The sequence below is a fragment of the Heloderma suspectum genome, chromosome 2 (genome assembly GCF_057233095.1).
Source record: "Heloderma suspectum isolate Gila_16-S chromosome 2, 16-S_ref, whole genome shotgun sequence".
In the NCBI taxonomy this organism is placed as follows: Eukaryota; Metazoa; Chordata; class Lepidosauria; order Squamata; family Helodermatidae; genus Heloderma; species Heloderma suspectum.
Window position 1 is genome coordinate 187172558 of NC_139459.1, and position 18680 is coordinate 187191237.

The 18680-nt window shown below is 45.1% G+C and overlaps 1 protein-coding gene across 1 annotated transcript in view; it reads right to left on the reverse strand.

The window, feature by feature from the left end:
* The window catches only part of SP1 (Sp1 transcription factor), a 28652-nt gene extending 11089 nt beyond the window's left edge, over positions 1 to 17563 (reverse strand). Inside the window, exons 1-3 of the mRNA XM_084836762.1 lie at positions 17470 to 17563; positions 14886 to 14974; positions 12770 to 14204 (exon numbers count right to left, since the gene is read on the reverse strand). Coding sequence (XP_084692888.1) covers positions 12770 to 14204; positions 14886 to 14974; positions 17470 to 17476 — 1531 coding nt within the window. The 5' untranslated portion in view covers positions 17477 to 17563. The remainder of the gene's footprint in view (positions 1 to 12769; positions 14205 to 14885; positions 14975 to 17469) is intronic.
* Between the last annotated feature and the right edge of the window lie 1117 nt (positions 17564 to 18680).

Below are 18680 nucleotides of genomic sequence, written 5' to 3' on the forward strand. Positions count from 1 at the left end.
CTGTCTTGGGGTGTAAGTAAGCCACTTGTTGCAGAAGAAAAGGCACTCAAGAGCTGCAGCCTGCTTCACATAGTGATATAATGCAATTTCATCACTCAAAGTGGGGCAGAGCTTTGTTATGACATAGCCCCAGCCACGTTCCAAGCAAATCTCCTATGTCCTACACAAGTAGAACAAAATGGGAATGAGCTGGTAGAACGGACTGAACTACTTCAGACTACACAGGTGGTAGAGGGGGAAACCAAACTTCTGAATTCTCCCCTATCTACTAGGAAATTGCACTTAAAAAACACCTGCTGATTTGGACAAGGCATTTGGTACAAAAAGCTAAATCCTAACAAGAAACATGACTGCCACCCTTGCCTTCCATGAAGGTCAAACAAGATCTTCACTCCAGATGAAAATCATTAATTGAGAGGAGCGGATAGGATTCTATGGCACACAGTTACCACCTTTCACCCTATCTCAGTGCACTGTTCACTTGTGACTGGACACCTGAGGGACGACACCACTGCACCATGCAAAACGTAGATGGGAGAGTAGGCCTTGCTAGGCAACAATTACACAAGTCCAACTTCAGCTACAGCGGGAGCAAGCTACAGCAGGAAAGAAGGAAACACAACCCCAAGTGAGTGAGTGTGCAAATCTACTTTATGCCTGCTACTGCCCCAAAGTGCAGATTCACTAGGTACGGGGCACTCTCAATTTACAAACACATTTTATGTGGTCTGTATTTATATGACCTACTTCAAGTTTTTCATTTGTTCAGTTGTTTGCTTAAACACATATATGGCACCTACTCTTTTTTTCAGGGGGAGGGAGGGTTGTAGCCAACATCTTGATTTCCAACAAAACATCTGAAACATCTTGATTTCCAACAAAACAAGTACACTTGGCTCGGAGCAAGAACACAATAATTTGATATAGTTACTCAACATTTTAGACAGCTAGATTAAAATTTGAGTCCTATCAATGGCAGTGACACTGGCATGTCAGTCTTCAAAAACTGTGACTGGATTTAGATAAGGCACATCTCCTGTTATACTTAATTAAAAATAGTTCATGTGCTTACAATAAGTCTGCTTATATCCAAATAATTTAGACTTTATTTACTTGCAGATAGGGCTGTGAAATTACTCAAGATTCCCCCATTATATCTATAACACCAAGGTAAGACTGAAAAATATCTACAGCCACTGGAATCCTGAGAACTTGATGCCAGCTGCTAGGAATTTGGATTCCCCACCACCAGCAGCCCGGTCTGCTGCTAGCAGCTAATAAACAGGATGCATTTTTATGTTGTCACTTGCCTTGCTTTTTGTCCCCATCTTACCCTAGGTGTAGATGGCAGTTACACCTTGGCAGATCCTCACTTATCTGTAGCACATTACTCCTGGATTGCTACAAGTTTATCTTGAAGCAGTGGCTAAAGGTAAACAGTGATAGCCTTTTGCGACCAAAGAATTAAATGTAGATTCTGAACAAGCACCAGCATGTCTTGTTCCTACCTACAAGTTTCAGTATTTGCTATACAAACAGAAATAAGGAAAATGTTGCATCCCTCTTTTGTCACTTAACTACTAGCACTGAAGTAGAACAATCAGTGGTCTCTTATCAGACATTTGTTACTTTGGCTTTTACTCCAGATGTCTCTACATCTGGACTACACACACTTTTCCCAAGATTAAAACTCTGGATAATCTACTCAAACAGCAAGTTATTCCTCTTATGAGAACCAAAAGGATGTAAAGCCAAGATGGTACACTGTGGTCCTATATGGATGCCATCTTCCCCCAGACTGTGGTCAGGATTATGGCTCAACATGGGAGCAAAAGTTACTTAACCCTATTCAAAAACACAATTCAACTCAATTTCATGGCAAATAGCACAGATGACAGCTGAAGCCAAAACATGATGACTGTAAACTTTTATCAGTAGATTAGTCAAATCTTTAGTTGATTCATCAGCAGTGGCCATTTCAAATCAATGGGGCTGAGATTTAAAAGCACACATTCTTTATTTCTCGAGACTATTTTAGTTAGATTGTATTACTGTTAAATAGAAAGAGACATCATTAAAATCCTTTTTTTCTTAACATTATGTGGTTGACGTTTTTAAAAACGGAAGTCCCAATTCCCTTCCTTTAATTCCTCAAAAGGATCCTATGTTGGGGTGCTGGTAATATGCACATCTAAAAGGTGGATGCTCAACTAAAAATTATTCAGTTGACAACCCTACCCAAAAAACCCACCCACCATTTATAAACCAATGGAAAAGGGGGAAACAGTGATGATTTAACACTTCTCTGAATTTCATATGCTCCCAAATTACCACTTCAAACTATGATTTTGCCCAAGCCCTGTAAGTACCATAGCACAAGCCAATTCATGGGCTTTTTTAGATCTACCCTATAATTGCAAGCTAGCCAGAATAACCAGATGGCCACAGATTTTCTACATCAACCTTGAATTATCCATACAATCAGACAAAAATTACCAGACACCACTATTTACCTCCAAAAACATTCAAAGAACAAAGAAGCTGCAAAATACTCAAATGGCTAAGGCCAGGGTAATCTTTTCCAACGACTATGTCACTGATCAGTTTTGGCTAGTTAAACTTTAGTTAGGCCAAACTGTAGAGCATTAGCTATGGGCTACTTGTCCAAAAGCCAGATTGAAACCCAGTGAAGATCTAAGAGAGTCTGAGCACTTGCTAATCTCTTAAGGGTGGTGCGGGGCATTACATGAATGACTGATTTTATCTCTAAAAAGGCTGTCTCCAGAAGTGGCCAAGGGGTGAGGGCTCCAACTAAAAGTCTTGATGCCTGAAGCTGCTTGCTCAGGCAGATCAGGGACAAGCAACTTCTGTTCCCGCTCAATGAGATACTTCTCTTTGTGGAGCAAGTTGGGACTCGATGATCTTCAAGCCAAGATGGCGAATTCAGCCACACTCTGCCTCTCTAACAGCATCTTTCCCGTTTTATTATCCCTTGAGGGGAAAGCTGAAAGCAGGGAATTTGGCTATGTACCAATCAAATCAGGGTAATGTTAACAGAGGGTCGTTCTTGCACAATAATCCCCAGTCAGGGTTCACAAACTAGCTAAATGCTGACCTGTCTACTTTGCACACCCCTGTATTGTTAACACTGCATTGTGCCTGAAGTGCTCCACATCAACCCTAAAAGTTGTCAATGTCAAGAAGATAAATTGTTCTAGTTAAGTATTGAATTTGGTAACTTGGGCCTAAAAGCCAAAAATCTGCCAACGCAGTGCCAAATGACTGGATGTTCTGAGAACCAATCCTTTAAATATAAATAAATAAAATGGAAAGAGATTTTGCTCAGCTGCTTTATTTTGGGCCAGTGCCAACCAGCATACATATTTACAAAGCAGATTGGAGTAGTACAAGAAAAAAAAGAAGCCAGTATCACCCCATATCTGAAGTCTGAGCTAAGGCAAAGTACAGAAAGGTACAAGAAAGGATTAAAACAGTGGTGGAATTTTTTTTCACAGCAGAGGTGGGGATGCTGTGGCCCTCCAGATGATATTGGACAACTCCCATCATCTCTGACTATCAGCCATTCTGGCTCGGGCTGATGGGAGTTGGAATCCAACAATATGTTGTGGACCACAAGTTCCCTACCCGTCATTTAAAATGTGTTTTAAGGATTTCATCCACTTGTAGGTCAGCAATTAATAAAACGCAGCCCAGCATGGCTGTTTGTGCAGCTCCTACCCAGTTCATGCCATTACCCCTGAAATCCCAGTTATTCTGCTGGGAAACAAGGTGCACGAGAAGCACATGCCTGGTTCCCCAGCAGAATCAGGCACCTGTCAGCTCACCAAACAGCTGTGGGAGCACAATTCTGTTCAAAAACAAGGCATGTACTCCCCTAGTGCCATTTCCCAGCAGAACAGCTGAGATTTCAGCAACAGCAGTCACTTCTGGCAGGCCAGGGGAAGCCCCCCAAAGGGTTCCAGGAAGCCAGTGTGACCTCCCTCAAGCCTCAGAAGTTGCTACCCACTACTTTAATGCAATGGTGGCCAGTCCATTTGGCAAGTTTGCCATGAGTATGAAAGCACCACTCTAGTGCTCACTGCATTATATATGCGCTCTGCCTCCTGCCCCCCATGATGAGTAACAGAGTAGTTAACAGGACAGAAGACAGGAGTACAGTCCTGGCTCTGTGTCACTGCTGGGCTCATGGGCCTTTCTCCTGCACTGCAGTCCTGGGGAACCATAAACCTCATTTGCCTGCACCACTTTTGGCAGCCACACCACAGGCTGGCCTCCCATTGCTGAATACACACCAATGATGTCCTCTTAAAGAAACAAACAGTTATGCTGAATTTTTTTTAAGGTCTGCCCTTGCACAATCATTTTACAAGTAAATTGCTACTGCTGGACCATCAAGACCATCAAGGAAGGCTCTGAATGTTTTTCACATCCTCAGTCCAACACTGATCCAGTTCACACATAATGACCAATCATAGATTATAATTAACCCATGGGTTGTTGGGGCCACGCAGAAACAAGAGAGCGCATTGCCTCCCCCACGCTCACTGCTTTGCAAAAACAATCCAGGAACAATTAATTCCTGGGTTGTTCATCATGGCATACGAACCTGGAACTCTGGGTTGAGGGGGAAACAACTCAAGAGTTTTAACCCTACAACAAACCATGGGTTAAAATTCGGGGGGGTTCCCCCTCAATAACCCAGAGTTCCAGGCTCACACATAATGCTAAACAACCCAGGAACGGGGCATTCCTGGATTGTTTTCTAAATCAAAACTGAAGTACCTTGGCCACATAATGAGAAGACAGGACACCCTGGAGAAGACGCTGATGCTAGGGAAAGTGGAAGGCAAAAGGAAAAGGGGCCGACCAAGGGCAAGGTGGATGGATGATATTCTGGAGGTGACGGGCTCGACCTTGGGGGAGCTGGGGGTGGCGACGGCCGACAGGAAGCTCTGGCGTGGGCTGGTCCATGAAGTCACGAAGAGTCGGAAGCGACTGACCGAATAAACAACAACAAATGCAAAGTGGAAGCAGCACACAGGCAGGAGGCAGCATGCTCATTCCCACACAGCCTCAACTACCCACGGGTTGTCATTACGGGTGAACCAGGTCCACATCTATGTGGTTTAGACCCTGCCATTAAATAATTATGTTATCAATCAATAACATCTATTAGTTACATATAAAAAGGCACATGCTACCTTCTCTCAACACGCTAAAGCTTTTAACAAAGAACCTGTTGATAGCATCTTTAAGAAAAGGTGGTCCTGAAGCCATGACAGTTAGATTGATAGAAAGTACCAAAAAGCTCAGTCTCCACGCTTGAATGGCAATACAACAGATGCAAGTATGGGAAAAGTAGGGCCATTCATCGCTTCCCCCCCATCAAGATCAGCAGCTTCCAGTTTTGTCTCTAGAGGCAGAAAATCTGAACTATATGACTCTGGGCAATACTACATCTTCAGAAGGAGTACCGGATTGCATACAAGTTACACACTCAAAAGCCATTTTAGGTTTTAAAAATGAACCCCAATGTTAAAGGAATCAGGCACCCAAATTGTAAAAAAAGAAAAAAAAAGTGTGCAGCTCTGATTTAGTGTCATTTCCATTGGGTTTATGATGCATAGTTTGCTGAGCATCACACTGAATGTCTGTGCAGAGCCACTGAAAGAACCAAGTTGTCTAGGGACCCAGACTCCGCCCCCCCCATTCAAAATCACGTCACTTATTCAACATCTTGTGCACTAAGACAGGCAGGAACCCTGCACCCCAACACAGACACAAGGTAAAACAAGCAACTTGAAAGCTGCAGTGTTAGTCTTTGAGCAAACACTTGATTTTACAAGTCTAACATTCTCCAAAACAGGGCTGGACAGCCTGTTTCACAGCAAGAGTCAGGCTAGAAAGAGTCATGAACAGGGGGCATGAAACGTGTAGTCATCTACACGTTTAGGTACAAGTAATCCGCATAAGTTAATACTTTCACAAGCTTGATAGAAATGCAGCTCATTAATATGCTGTTCTTGCATCCCCCCAGCTAACAGCTACGTTCACACATGACTAGCCTGAATTATACCTTTTGAAAATCCTTGATTCATACTCTAGTTGAGTGAAACGGATTAAAAGTCATGTCTACCTGTTTGCTCATTTTTGTTTCTTTAGCCAACATCTCCTTTCAAACTTGCCACCTACAGGATTTAACTTCAGTAACTAGCTCAGGGTTGCCAACCAGAGGTTTCTCTTGCACCATACTGCCTATAGCCCCGTTGACCTGGTTCGCACAACATGACAGTCCACCGTGGCTTCATTTACCCATGGGATCCGTTGCATCATCCTGGGCACCTGCGAGTGCCATTTTTGCATGGCGTCCATGGGTGCCCAGTTTGCTGTGGCTTGGTGCGTCATGGGAACCCACGCGACACAGGTTGAGAATTAGACAACTCCTAAATAACCCATGACTTGTTTCAGCCACACTAACATGTGGGGCTTACTACCAGAAATGGCCTCCACTACACTAAAAAAGTAGTTTCACTATGTAATAAAATCAAAGCATAAAATAGACAGGAGTGATAAGTGGATGAGACCATGCCCTACAACTAAGGTGTTTTCTGGCCATTTTCCTTTGCAACTTTTAAGTAACTTTACATTAATTATCTCTTGTTGTCTGGCTGAGGCAGCTGTGGATCACCTACCAAGAAAAACCATAATTAAGCTTTCTAGTCTCAGTTCTGCTTAATGAAAGCTTGCCCCATCACAATATATAAAATCTATTGGACATGCAAACATTATGCTGCCCTTCACACCTCAACATCCACCCAGAACACTCATGGTTCCATCTCTTTTTCTGTATAGAAATTCTTCCCACCTTTGCTCTGTCCAAACCACAGCAATCTAATGTGTGTGTATGTGCATTTGCTCACATTTATCACTTGTTACTCATACATCTGCCATTACTCTGTTCTGTGCCCACCAAACTTTTAAGTTGTAGGCTCTTTGGGGCAGCAATTGGTCTTTTTCTGCTTTTGCAGTAAAGCACCATATCTACCAATGGCACTGTCAGCGTAAATAAATAATACAAATAAGAAACAGGAATACTTGCCTCTTTGATCACAAGGGTGTTTTTTTTTAATTACTCAACAATAATTGAGAGCTATGATGTACACAGACATAAGCTGGTGGAAGAGCAAAGACTAGGAATTCACTAGCTCCCAGCCCGTAACGAATCAAATTTTAGCAGTATCTCTGCTGCTAAATCATGAATTATACGTTTTGATGACAAACAGTTAAAGTTACCCAGAGTTTGTGCTCATTTCTCATTGAAGGACTTTGCCTATTACAAGACTGGGCAAAAAAGCACAGAAGTTTCCAATCCTAGTTATTTGTGTTTGATTCAAGGAGTCGAACCACATTTTACCTTGCTTTATTCCAGGTGGTTTGGCTTCAGCTGTGCCATTGTTCTGACTTGGTTATAGTTCAAGCTACTAAAAGATTAAGCAGCAGAACCAGTTGAATTCTAGTTCAAAACGAAAAACCTAAATATGATTCTCACTACAATGCTCACTTGCACACTGCAACAGAACAAGCTAACACAGCCTTCCCCAACCTGGTGCCCTGCTGACATCCTGGGTGGAAATGATGGGAGTTGAAGTCCAACACATCTGGAGGGCACCAGGTTGGAGTTGGCTGAAGCGACAGGTAAAGCAGCAGTAGTATAATCCCAGTCATAACACATAAGTACTAGGAAGCATGTATGAAATACTAGATATATTCAATATTGAATTTGTAACATGCTTTTAACTTGCACTGTTCAATTACAGTGGAATGCAACCTAAACCCTTGAAGAAGCAGGTTTTTTGCCCTTCTTCCCAGCCTTCTTAGGACAGAAATAAAAGACAAACCTGAAGCGTGTAAGAAAAAACAACTCCTGGGTATAAGCTGTTACATGTTTCCAATTCACTGCAGTGTTATCACCAAATTGCCTCTTTTGGCTGAGCCCTTACTCTGAATTGATAACTACAACTTTTTGTGAGGCTCTGCTCCAGCTTAAGTGAAAAGACTTGAAAATAAAAGGAAAAGTCAAGGTTTCATCATGTTTAACTTCCTGATTTGATAACGTAGAAACAAGTGGAAAATTATTGTGTGGAAAAAAGGAACAGTGTTGACCTGCAGTACCCTGCCACACCCCATCCCAAGCAAGTTCGCCTAGCCATTAAATGCATCAACAGAAACTCTTTAAAGTTTGTCCCACACCATTGTAGCCCAATTAGTTAAGGCAGAGGCTACATCTACACTGCAAAGGGAAACAGTTTAATTGTCATGACTTCCGCCAAGGAATCCAGGAAACTAGACACATAAGGGAGCTACAGACCTGTGATCAAGAATTCTCAGCTTCCCCCAAAAATGATAGTTCCCAGGGTTAAATGAAAGGGGGTGAGAAGGAGAAGAGAAGCGGTGCTATTATGCCAGTTTGTAGCGTAGACATGCCTGAACTTTTATCAAAATCTTAGGCTTCCCTAATTTGGAACATACAGGACATCTGCATCTCTAATAGAAATTAGAGAAGGGGGGAAGGGAATGAAACATTAAAGGCAGCTCTAATTTGAAAATCTGGGTCAAAACACTCAGATGCATGTAGTACAGCATGTACTGGAGGTATGACACAATCATTCCCCCCCCCCCCACCAATCTGCCACTCCATCACACTGAGCAGACTCAAGACAGGGAACACAACATGCATTTGGAAGGATCATCATAATCAGGGCTGTGTGTATGCAGGAATGCAGAAAAGGTATAGAATGTGGCATTGGGCACATAATTCAGCTTTGTAGAAATCTCAGCTTCCATTTTTTAAAGAGTGTTTCTAGGCCTCATGGGTGTAAAGATACATTTGAAGTCTGTGGGCAAGGCTTGCTGAAATTTCAGCAGCCAGAGGAATTGCTAAATAAGATTTCCTGTGGTCAGAAGGCAGGACTTCAGTGTCCTGAAGAGAGACATGCCTCAGCCCATAATTTCCAAAATTATGCCAAATGGGAACTGTTAAGCAAACATATATAAAGCAAATATATAGCTTATGTGGGCCACAGAATTCAGACTGCATCAACACGGATTTTTTGTGTGTGTGTCAAGTACGCCATATCATTATTATAATCTCAATATGATCTTGCCTGCTCAGCATGAAAATGTGATACAAATGATATGACAGAAACAGGATGTACACTAACCCATGACTATTAATGAGGCACACATTTGCACACAAGCAGCTTTCTGGACAGATGCCAGGAACAGAAACCTATGTATAAGCAGTTCTGCACGCTACTAAGACAGTGTCTCCAAAGCAGCTTAATTACTCTTTGTGGAGGAAATAGAAATTAAAACCAGGCAATACGTAAGTCACTCTAAAGATCTCCAACTCACTGGAGAAACTGGTTTTCAACTGGAGCACAAAATGTTTAAATATGCACCATCCCCAGAAACAAATGTAAAGTAGGAACAAGAACAAACATGACAGGCTTTCCAAGCAGAATTACTTTCACAATCAGTATTAGATCTTGTCTTTTAAAACAAGTCTCAGTTATAAGCCAGTGCTATAAGCTAGTTCAAATCTCAACTTGGCCCTAACGAGCCACTTAATTATTCTTCGTCCAATTTTTTATTTTTAAAAAAACATTTATATCCCACCCTATTATCATTAGGCTCTCAGGGAAGCATACAGGTAAAATAAATTTAGTATAAAACAATGAATAATTTAAACAGCTAAAAATGTATTAAACCATTAATCAAGCTAATACCAATTTAAAATCTAAAACAATAAAACAGTTAAAACAGTGTGATACTTTAGGGAATGCATTCAGCTCTCAAAGGCTTTGATAAAAAGCCATGTTTTAACTTTGCACCAAAATGAAATCAGTGTCTGTGCCAACTGGGCCTCCAATGGGAGGGCATTCCACACAGCAGAAAAAGCTCTCCCCCACGTCTCACGCTGTATGTCTTGCACTGGTGGGATGTAGAGGAGGGCACCTCCAACAGATCTCAGTCCTTGAGTAGGCATATATAGGGGGAGGCAGTCCCTGAAATATCAAGGTCCCAAGGCACTTAGGCCTTAAATGTAATCACTAGCAAAAGATAAGGGCAAAAAATAAGGCCAACTTGCAGGGGTTAGAACCAACTCCTAGACTATTGGAAGTCCTAAGATCAGTCCCTTGCTGGTTTCTGACTACTTGCAACTACAAATCTTTCTTAGCCACAAGGGCTAGAACACTGTGTTCCTGTTTTTAAAAAATTAAAGTTCTCCGGATGCAAAATTCAACACTGGCTTCCATAATTGCACTTGCTGACACATGGTGGAAACAGCCATGCTTAACACTCACAGTGTGACATCTATTGCATTAAATAGGCAAGTTGGGGTTGGGTCACAATGGAGTGTCATCTACATTCATGGAAGCAATACAGGTACCAGGCACATCTTAGCAATAGCAACACCCTTGACCAGCTTTCCCCATCCTAGTGCCCTCCAGATGTGTTTGACTGCAACTCCCAGTATTTCCACCCAGCATGGGCATTGGCCATGCTGGCTGGGAATGATGGAAATTGCAGTCCAGCATATCTGAAGGGCACTAGGTTGGGGAAGGCTGTTTTGGAGACATAGCCATGACCAAGACTATTGGTTCACACATTATTCGGCTCCCATGAATGCAGACTCAGGAAGGACCTCTCAGTCAACTAAAACCTGCACTGTGATAACATGCCAGCCCTGAACTACACTGACTATCACAGCTGGGATGCTCCAGGAGGGGAGTAACACAGTGAGTCAAGTGACATGCTACATTTGAGATCTGTGTTTGAAGTTCTCAATGTACTTTTTCTCTCCTGTAAAAGCAGCTCCCCTCCCCCAGTTTAGATCAGGACTCCAGCACAGGGAGGGGGATCTAACCATTCTTTCCCCCCACCAACAAGCTGCTGCCCTGATCCAAATTGCCCACCTGGAGCTATTAGCCATGAATAGCAGTCAATAGCGGGGGGGGGGGGCTGGATCAGGGCTACAGCACAACAGAAACAGGTTATAACCCCCCTCTCTTGGCAGCTCCTGCTTTTAGAAAAAAGAAAATTATGTTGGAAATTCCAAACACTAAGCTCCAACATTCTACATGACCCATACTGCTCCCAGGTCTCAGTGAGTTCTTCTTTATATTGGCCTTTCATTAATGTTAAGAATAACTTCTTTTAACCATTTTGAATTTGTTTGGGTTCTAATTCAGCATCATCTAAGGACAGAGTATGCAATGCACTAAGGCCATGATCTTGGACACACTTACTTGGGAGTTACCCTGAAGTCAATGGCATTTGTGACTCAACTCAGTATGTTTGTTCTCTTTCCCTATCCTCTTATGTTTCTAGTATTTTTCTTATTGTTTTTCTACTTCCGTATGTGCAATCCTGAATTCTCAAGTCACAAGGGTTTTACTTGCACATTCATTCTTCCATCCAGATATCATTGAGCAATCAAAGAGTTAACAGCACATAAATCAACCTCAGTGAACTTTGAAAACAGTGGCCTCAGGAGGCGGCAGCAGGGTCCCTAAAGCAGTAGCTGTATTTATCTTGTACTATGCTGTGTGTCAGTCCTGGTGTGCTCCTTTAGGCCCTTCTTCACATCCAATCATACCGGCCCCTTCACATATACCTGCAACTGGGTAAAAGCCATTTCTCCATGGCACAACTCCATGCAGCTGTGATCTGCATGAATGCTACAACCTTGTCAGTATTTTCCTCCTTCCTCCCATGACCCCAGTAGGAAGGAGGGCAATGATCTAGGCATTTGATAATACCCACATGCTTGTGGTGTTTACACACGTAATGCAACTGCATGGGACTGTACTGCAATGAAGGGGCACTCACGCAGATATGCTTTTATTTCAAAATGGGTGCGTGGGCAGATCAGGTTTGCTTTGCCTCATAGCTAGTCACTCCAGATGACCAGCTTTCTTTACAGCTGCAACCAATACAAAGTACATTCAGAAGCAGGCAGCCACCAAAGGGCGAATGGCCATCTAAATCTACCTAGAACATTATTGATTGATTGATTGCATTTATACCCCGCCTTTTTTCCTCTTGCAAGGAACCCAAGGCGGCTTACATTATCATCCACCTCTCCATTTTATCCTCACAACAGCAACCCTGTGAGGTGGGTTGGGCTGAGAGTGTGTGACTGGCCCAAAGTCACCCAGTGAGCTTCCATGGCCGAGTGGGGACTAGAACCCAGATCTCCCAGCTCCTAGTCCAACACTCTTGCCACTACACCACACTTATTCCTCAGTGAAAGAATACCGCAGAGGTAATACATAGCATATGAAGTCCCAAGACACATTTATAATAATGTTGGAATTGGCACTCTTGGCACAGCATTAATGAACATGGCTGATGCCAAACTACAGGTGATGGGCACGCTTCGTATTTACTACACTTCTTACATTTTGAAAATAGTTTCTTCAAATTTGTTATGATCTTCAATTTGACACACCCCAAGACTACTATGAGGCCTTGCAAATTTTGATATACTGACTTGGTAATGATAACAATTAAAAATGCAAATTCAGTCTTTTACAGCTAGAGTCCTCATTTTCAGTCTTTAGCATGCTTGCCTTTACACTTCCCAATGTATCCCTCCAGTAATGAGGGACAGAAACCTGCCCTTTAAAAGTGGAAGCTGACCTCAAGGCAGTAGAATGTATCACTGAAAACTCCCACTTACCAGTGGCATTTGCTATAGCAAGTGGAAGCCCTTGCAGCTGATGAACCTGGATTCCAGATCCCAGGGCCCCAAGGTTAATGGTCTGAAGGCCTGGTACAGAGGATAGCTGAGCGGCATTTACAGTGACAGTACCACTGGGCAAGGAGGCAGAAGCTATTGGCGTGAGCGTTGTGTTGGTGCTCCCTGTCTGCCCCAGAGACACTCCCTGCACTGGAGCCAAGGCGATTGTCTGAGCTTGCGGGTTCTGAACCTGAAGATTTTGCAGCTGAATAGTCTGCCAGCTGACCTGTCCGTTTGGCCCCACAGTGGGTGTTCGAATAAAGATGGGACCAGCATTGGGGAGAGCCTGAATCTGCAGGTTCTGCAAGGCATCTTGGGTAGTAAAGGTCTGGCCAGCTTGCCCTCCTTGAACAAGCTGTGGCTGCAACAGGATCTGCTGCTGCTGCTGGTTTTGATCGGTATCCTTCTGCTGCCCTTGCTGGACTGCAATTCCAGCAACCTGCAGAGCGTCAGTGTTTTGAGTGCTGCTTGTCCTCTGAGGTGCCTGCACTTGAACATTTGTTCCCACAGTGCCACTGGTGGAAAAATTCATGATGCCCAAGTTACTCGTCGTGGTCGTGGCATTGTAGCTGTTTGCATTGGTAAAGAAACAGGCGGAGTTGGCTTGGGATGCGGCCACGCTGGAGGAATTAATAGAGGTGCCAGACGTCACTGGTTGAGAGCCACTCTCTTGAGAGCCAGAGCTGCTGAGAGTAACTGACTGAGAGGTGGGTGCCAAACTGGCTGCAATGCTGTTAACAGGCAACAAGGTGATATTGCCATTCAGAGCCAGTGGGACGTTAGTGACATACTGAGTCTGCCCCGAGAGGGTGTTCACTCCCTGAATGGGGACAGCCTGCTGCAAAAGATTTGGCATGGCAGCCAGGATATTGCCTGTCCCAGACCTGTTTGCAATGAGCTGCTGGTTTGTCCCAGGAATGATCTGCAGCTGGCCAGAGGCATCCTGCTGGACACTGACTTGGGTGGGGGTGGTGGCAAACTGCAACTGTTGTCCATCCACGGTTTGAAACTGGGGGATCACCTGATACTGAATGTTGGGTATCATTCCTGACAAGCCCGTCAGGACCTGCTGGTTCTGCATGTTGGGGGTGGTAGTAACCACATACTGCCCAGTGGTAGCAGGACGGCTTTTGTACGATGAATCATTCTCCTCATTGCTGTTGCTCCCTTGGTCTTTTGGGGAGTCAGAAGTCCCAGAGGGAGTGGAAATTATTTGCCAGCCATTTGCATTCTGGGAGATTTGAGTTGCAGCAGCAGCGAGGTCCAGTTCATTTGAGCCCCCCTGTTGTCCCTGTGAGCCATCGGCATTCTCATTAGGAGATTCAATCCTGCTGCATGTGGCTGCCAGCAGAGCCAGAGGGGAAGGCTGAGACTCCTATCAGGAAACACAGAGAGAAAGGAGGAGTTAGGCACCCATTTGACTGTCCAATGGGTTTTACAAATCCAGGGAAAAAAATAGGGAGGAGTGTGCACACAAAACATCTATCAGAAACAGATGACCCACCCACTACCAGAAGGAGAAACCACAAACATTGGACTCACAAGCACAGCACAGATCAACAGAGGTCGAAAGCTACAGATAAGAAGATTCCTAACAAAACAGACATCCTTCATCACTGGGTGACTTTCAAAATGGCCTTAAAATTTGTTCCAACAAGTCTATGAACCCACAGACCCAAGGAAAATTGGGCTAGACAGCTTTACAGTCCAACAATTCCTAAATGAGGAAGTTCAACTAATTTTCACAGAGGCACTGCTACAATCTGGAGGAACAGCCCTTAATTAACCCAGCATCTTCCAAAATTGCCCTTTCTCAAACAAAAGAACCACAAACATTGTTACTGGCCACTTTTTCAACCCAACTATCCAAGCTTGCAGAGTTGCAAAAATGCTGAAGTTTCAGAGCATTTTCATGAGGAATGCAAGTGGACCAACCGATCTCCCCCCAAAAAACAGAACACAAGAATGTACCATCACAATATTCATCAGAACACAGAGATAACCCTCCCCCACCAAAAATGTTGCACCCATTCCCTGTTTTACAACCCACACTCACCTGGCCCTCACAGTTTCCTCCATCATTACTGCTGCCTTCATCTATCTTCTCAGTCTTGACAATAACCATTTCTTCTGAAATATCATGGTCTGCATGGGATTTGGGGGACATGAGAAAAAAGTAAGAGTAAAAACTGAATGGTCAAATAAATACTCAAAAGCAAGTATTTCCTCCAAGAGAAGGAAGAAAGGCACAGAGGCAGTTTGAAAATGCTGAATAAAAAATGGGGGCCTTCAGCAATCTAGGCAGTTATTTGGTAAGTAACTTTACTGCAGATGACACAAAGCATTATCGTTACCCAGTTATGCACCCATAGCTGTAAATTGGATATTGATGCACAACTACCTTGCCTTTGCAACTTATGTCCCCAAACATCTACCACTATGAAGAGCTATCCCTAACTATGAAGTTTAAGATCCCTATTGGGGGGGGGGGCAGGGAGAAGAGAGAGAAAGGGAACAAAAGCAAAAAAAGGATTGGGAACACACAGAGAGCCAGTACAGCATAGTGAATACCACTGGGCTTGGGACTAGAAAGGGCCAGGTTCAAATTTCTACTTAGCAATGAAGCTCTCTGAGTGGCCCAGAGCAAGTCCCTCTGTCTCAGCCCAACATACATCACAGGATTGTTGAGAGAATAAGGGATAATATCATGTACAAGCTCTGAGCAACTTGAACTCAGGATACAAATGCAGCAAATAAAAGTCTGGTTAACATTTAAAGGGTATCAGCCGGCATACCAAAGTAGGATAGTGTCATCAATGGAAAATCACGTGACGTGGCGTGGCGTGGGGGGGAGATGGTGGTCGGAGGAAGAGTTGCTGTAATGTTGGGAATAATATATATGAAAGCAAGATGGCCTCTTCGCACTGAACTGAGCTATCGTTTACTATTAATAATAGCTACAGCGTACAGATGCTTAACAGTCATACGAATCAGGCTAGGCTGAGAACAGTGATCAAGACCAGCCAGTGTGCTGGGAGGATATCAGAGTGTGGATTTGTCATAACCAAAGCCTCTCTCCTCTGCATCACGCTGGCCACTTCCTCATAGTCTTGGTGTAGAACCAGACAAGCTTTCAAGCTTCAGGGATGTACATTAAATAAGAAAGCAGATCTGGCAAGCAACTCAGACAAAAATCCATGTGGAAAGCAATCCCCTGCCAAACATAGCCCTCACCACCACGTAGCAAACAAACTGGTTTTCCAATTTTATTTTTTAAAGCTTAACATGGGCTACCACCCAGTACTGGATCTATTCACAAAGCCAGCTTTCTCAAGAGTGTCCTGAATCTGTACTTTTCCATGACCAAAAATATTAAATTTCCATTGACATGTGGCTAAAAAAAAAATACAGCTTTGCTGCCCCTGTTCATAGGCACACCTCTTTTATGGTAGTGGAGCACCATGCTGATATTCAGAAAACGCTCTCGGTATAAAGCAACTTCAAAAACCATCTGATAGGGGAAGGGAAGGCAGTTGCATGAGTCAGTCCCAACTGGCGTAGGAGTATGCAAACTTCTGACTTGCAGCTGGCCCAGCAAGGAGCTCTGCACCATTGTACACCAAGCAAAGCCTGCCAAACATACCGACTTTTGAGTAAGTTCTTCCTAATGAAGAGTTCTACCTAAGCTTGTAGCCCGCGTTGTCTGTTGCCTAGCCCAACGTGAACTACACCCTTGTTTCATGCCTAGAAACTGAGAATAGATAGGAGACACGAGGCTGGAAAGAAGGCCGGGGAAATCTTGAATGCTTGCATGAGTGTATGATACGTTTTGTTTTAAGAGAAACAACCACCAAGTTACCGAAGGGTGGCCTTCTATGTTTTAGGAGACGAATGTGTGGCAGGGGACTAGACCCGTTCGGGAGTTTCTCTCAAGGATTCCTTTCTGAGAAGCGAGGCGCTGAGCCTCCAGCCTGCCTGGAAGCCACATCCTCCTTCCTGGAGTCCAGCCCCTCCCCCGCCATCCCCCCCACCATTGCAGACATACGGGAGGGCTAGCGATGATCGCTCAGTCATGAGGGAAAGGAATTCTGCACATGTTCAGAAGTGCTTCCCCTTCATTGCTAACCCGGGGTGTTCTAATAATAGGCGCGGTGTTCCAGCTCAAACTAACCACCGGGTGGGTACACAAGTTTTCTCTTGACTTCCTCTTCCACCCCCCTCCCGCCGCCGCCGCCGCCGCCGCCGCCCGGCAATCTTGAATGGCTCTCCCAACCTTGGGCCGCACCGAGGGAGTGGCGGAGGCTCCGTCCCGCTCCGCCGCTTCTCTGTCGTGCTGAGAAATTCCCCACCTGGTCCCGCCCTTGACCGCCCCCCCCTCCGCCACGATCCTTCTCCGCCTCCCCGCTGAGGCGACTTGCCCTCGCCGGCTTCCTCCACCCCCAAGCGTAAGCCCCGCTCCCCTTCTCGGGCCCCTCCCCCGGAGGCTTCCCTCGGCTCCCGGCGTGCCTCCCCGTCCCCTCCCCAGGCTCGTTACCCCTCCCCCGCTCGGGTCCCTCCGCCCGGGGGGCTGGGCTGGGCGGGGCGCGGAAGAGGGAAGGAAGGCGGCGCCCCCCGCCCGGCCACGATGGTCCCGTCCTTACCGCTCATGTTGGCTGAAGGGGGGAGGCAACCCAAGTGGCGCCGGAGGGGTGGGCGGGGCGGGGGCAGCGAAGACGGTGACGAGACAGCCTAACCCCACCGGTGACCGCCAAAGGGTTGGCGAGGGGAGGGAGCTGCGCCGACACGGCCCAAGCCCAGGAAAACGCCTCTCGCCACTCCGCCCAATCACAGAGCCAGAAGGAAACCGTGGAAGGAGGGGCTAGCTGGGAATGACGTGTCGTCCGACCACTAAGGCAAAGCGAGGCGGGGTCTCGCGAGGGAGTGAAGCGGGGGGAGAAAACGAGGAGAGTGGGAGCAGTTTACGAAAAGCTCCGCGGCGGCGCCCCTTTCGGGAAACGCCTCTAAATGAAGCTCCACCCAATGGCGGGAGGCGGGGCTTGACCCGAGTGTTCTCCGCACTAGCGTGTCGAGTGGGACGGGTGACGAAAGGAGGAGGCCAAACTAATAACTGATGTTGCAGTTAGCCAATCGACGATCGCGCGGGGTTTCTGAAGTTGAACCCGTATGATGAAATTGCGCAACTTGACTCGTGATTGAGTCGCCTCTAATCCAATCAGAACTCTGGCGGGGATCAAGAACGTTTCATTAGGGAGGAGAAGGCGAGGATAAAGCAGGAAATGACATGAAATATAGCCAATCAGCCTCCGGAGAGATCAGTGACGGGCGGGTGCGAGTCAGAGTGATCAAACACTTGCCAAACAGAGGCAAGAAGAGGGAAACTGCCTGCTCCAATGAGGAAAGCGGACGTTATACAATTGACCAATGGGAATGGCGGTCCCTGTCGGTTTAGGAAAAGGTGACGGATGTTGGCGCCATTTTAGCTCGGGTGTGGAGGGCGATGCTCCGCCTTTTTCCTCCATTTAACGAAGGAGCTATGTAGCGAGAAGTGGCGCTGGTGCTTTTCCTTCCTGGGAATCGGTGAAAGGGTGCTCACATCCGGTCTTAATTTTGGCTGAGTAGAATTTCATCTTGCAATTATCAGCACAAAGAAGATGTAAAAGGGGGGGATTGTCCCGTTTATTTTATTTCAATACGTTTTAAAACATACCTTAAAAGCAAACTAAAATATATCCTTTAGAAGGTGAGTGAGTTTAGAAGGTCCGCACACGCTCAAGGACACCGCTGAGAGGGAAGGACAGTTCGAGGTCATTTAGGGCAAGCTAGTTTCTCCTTTATTATTATTTTTGTTACC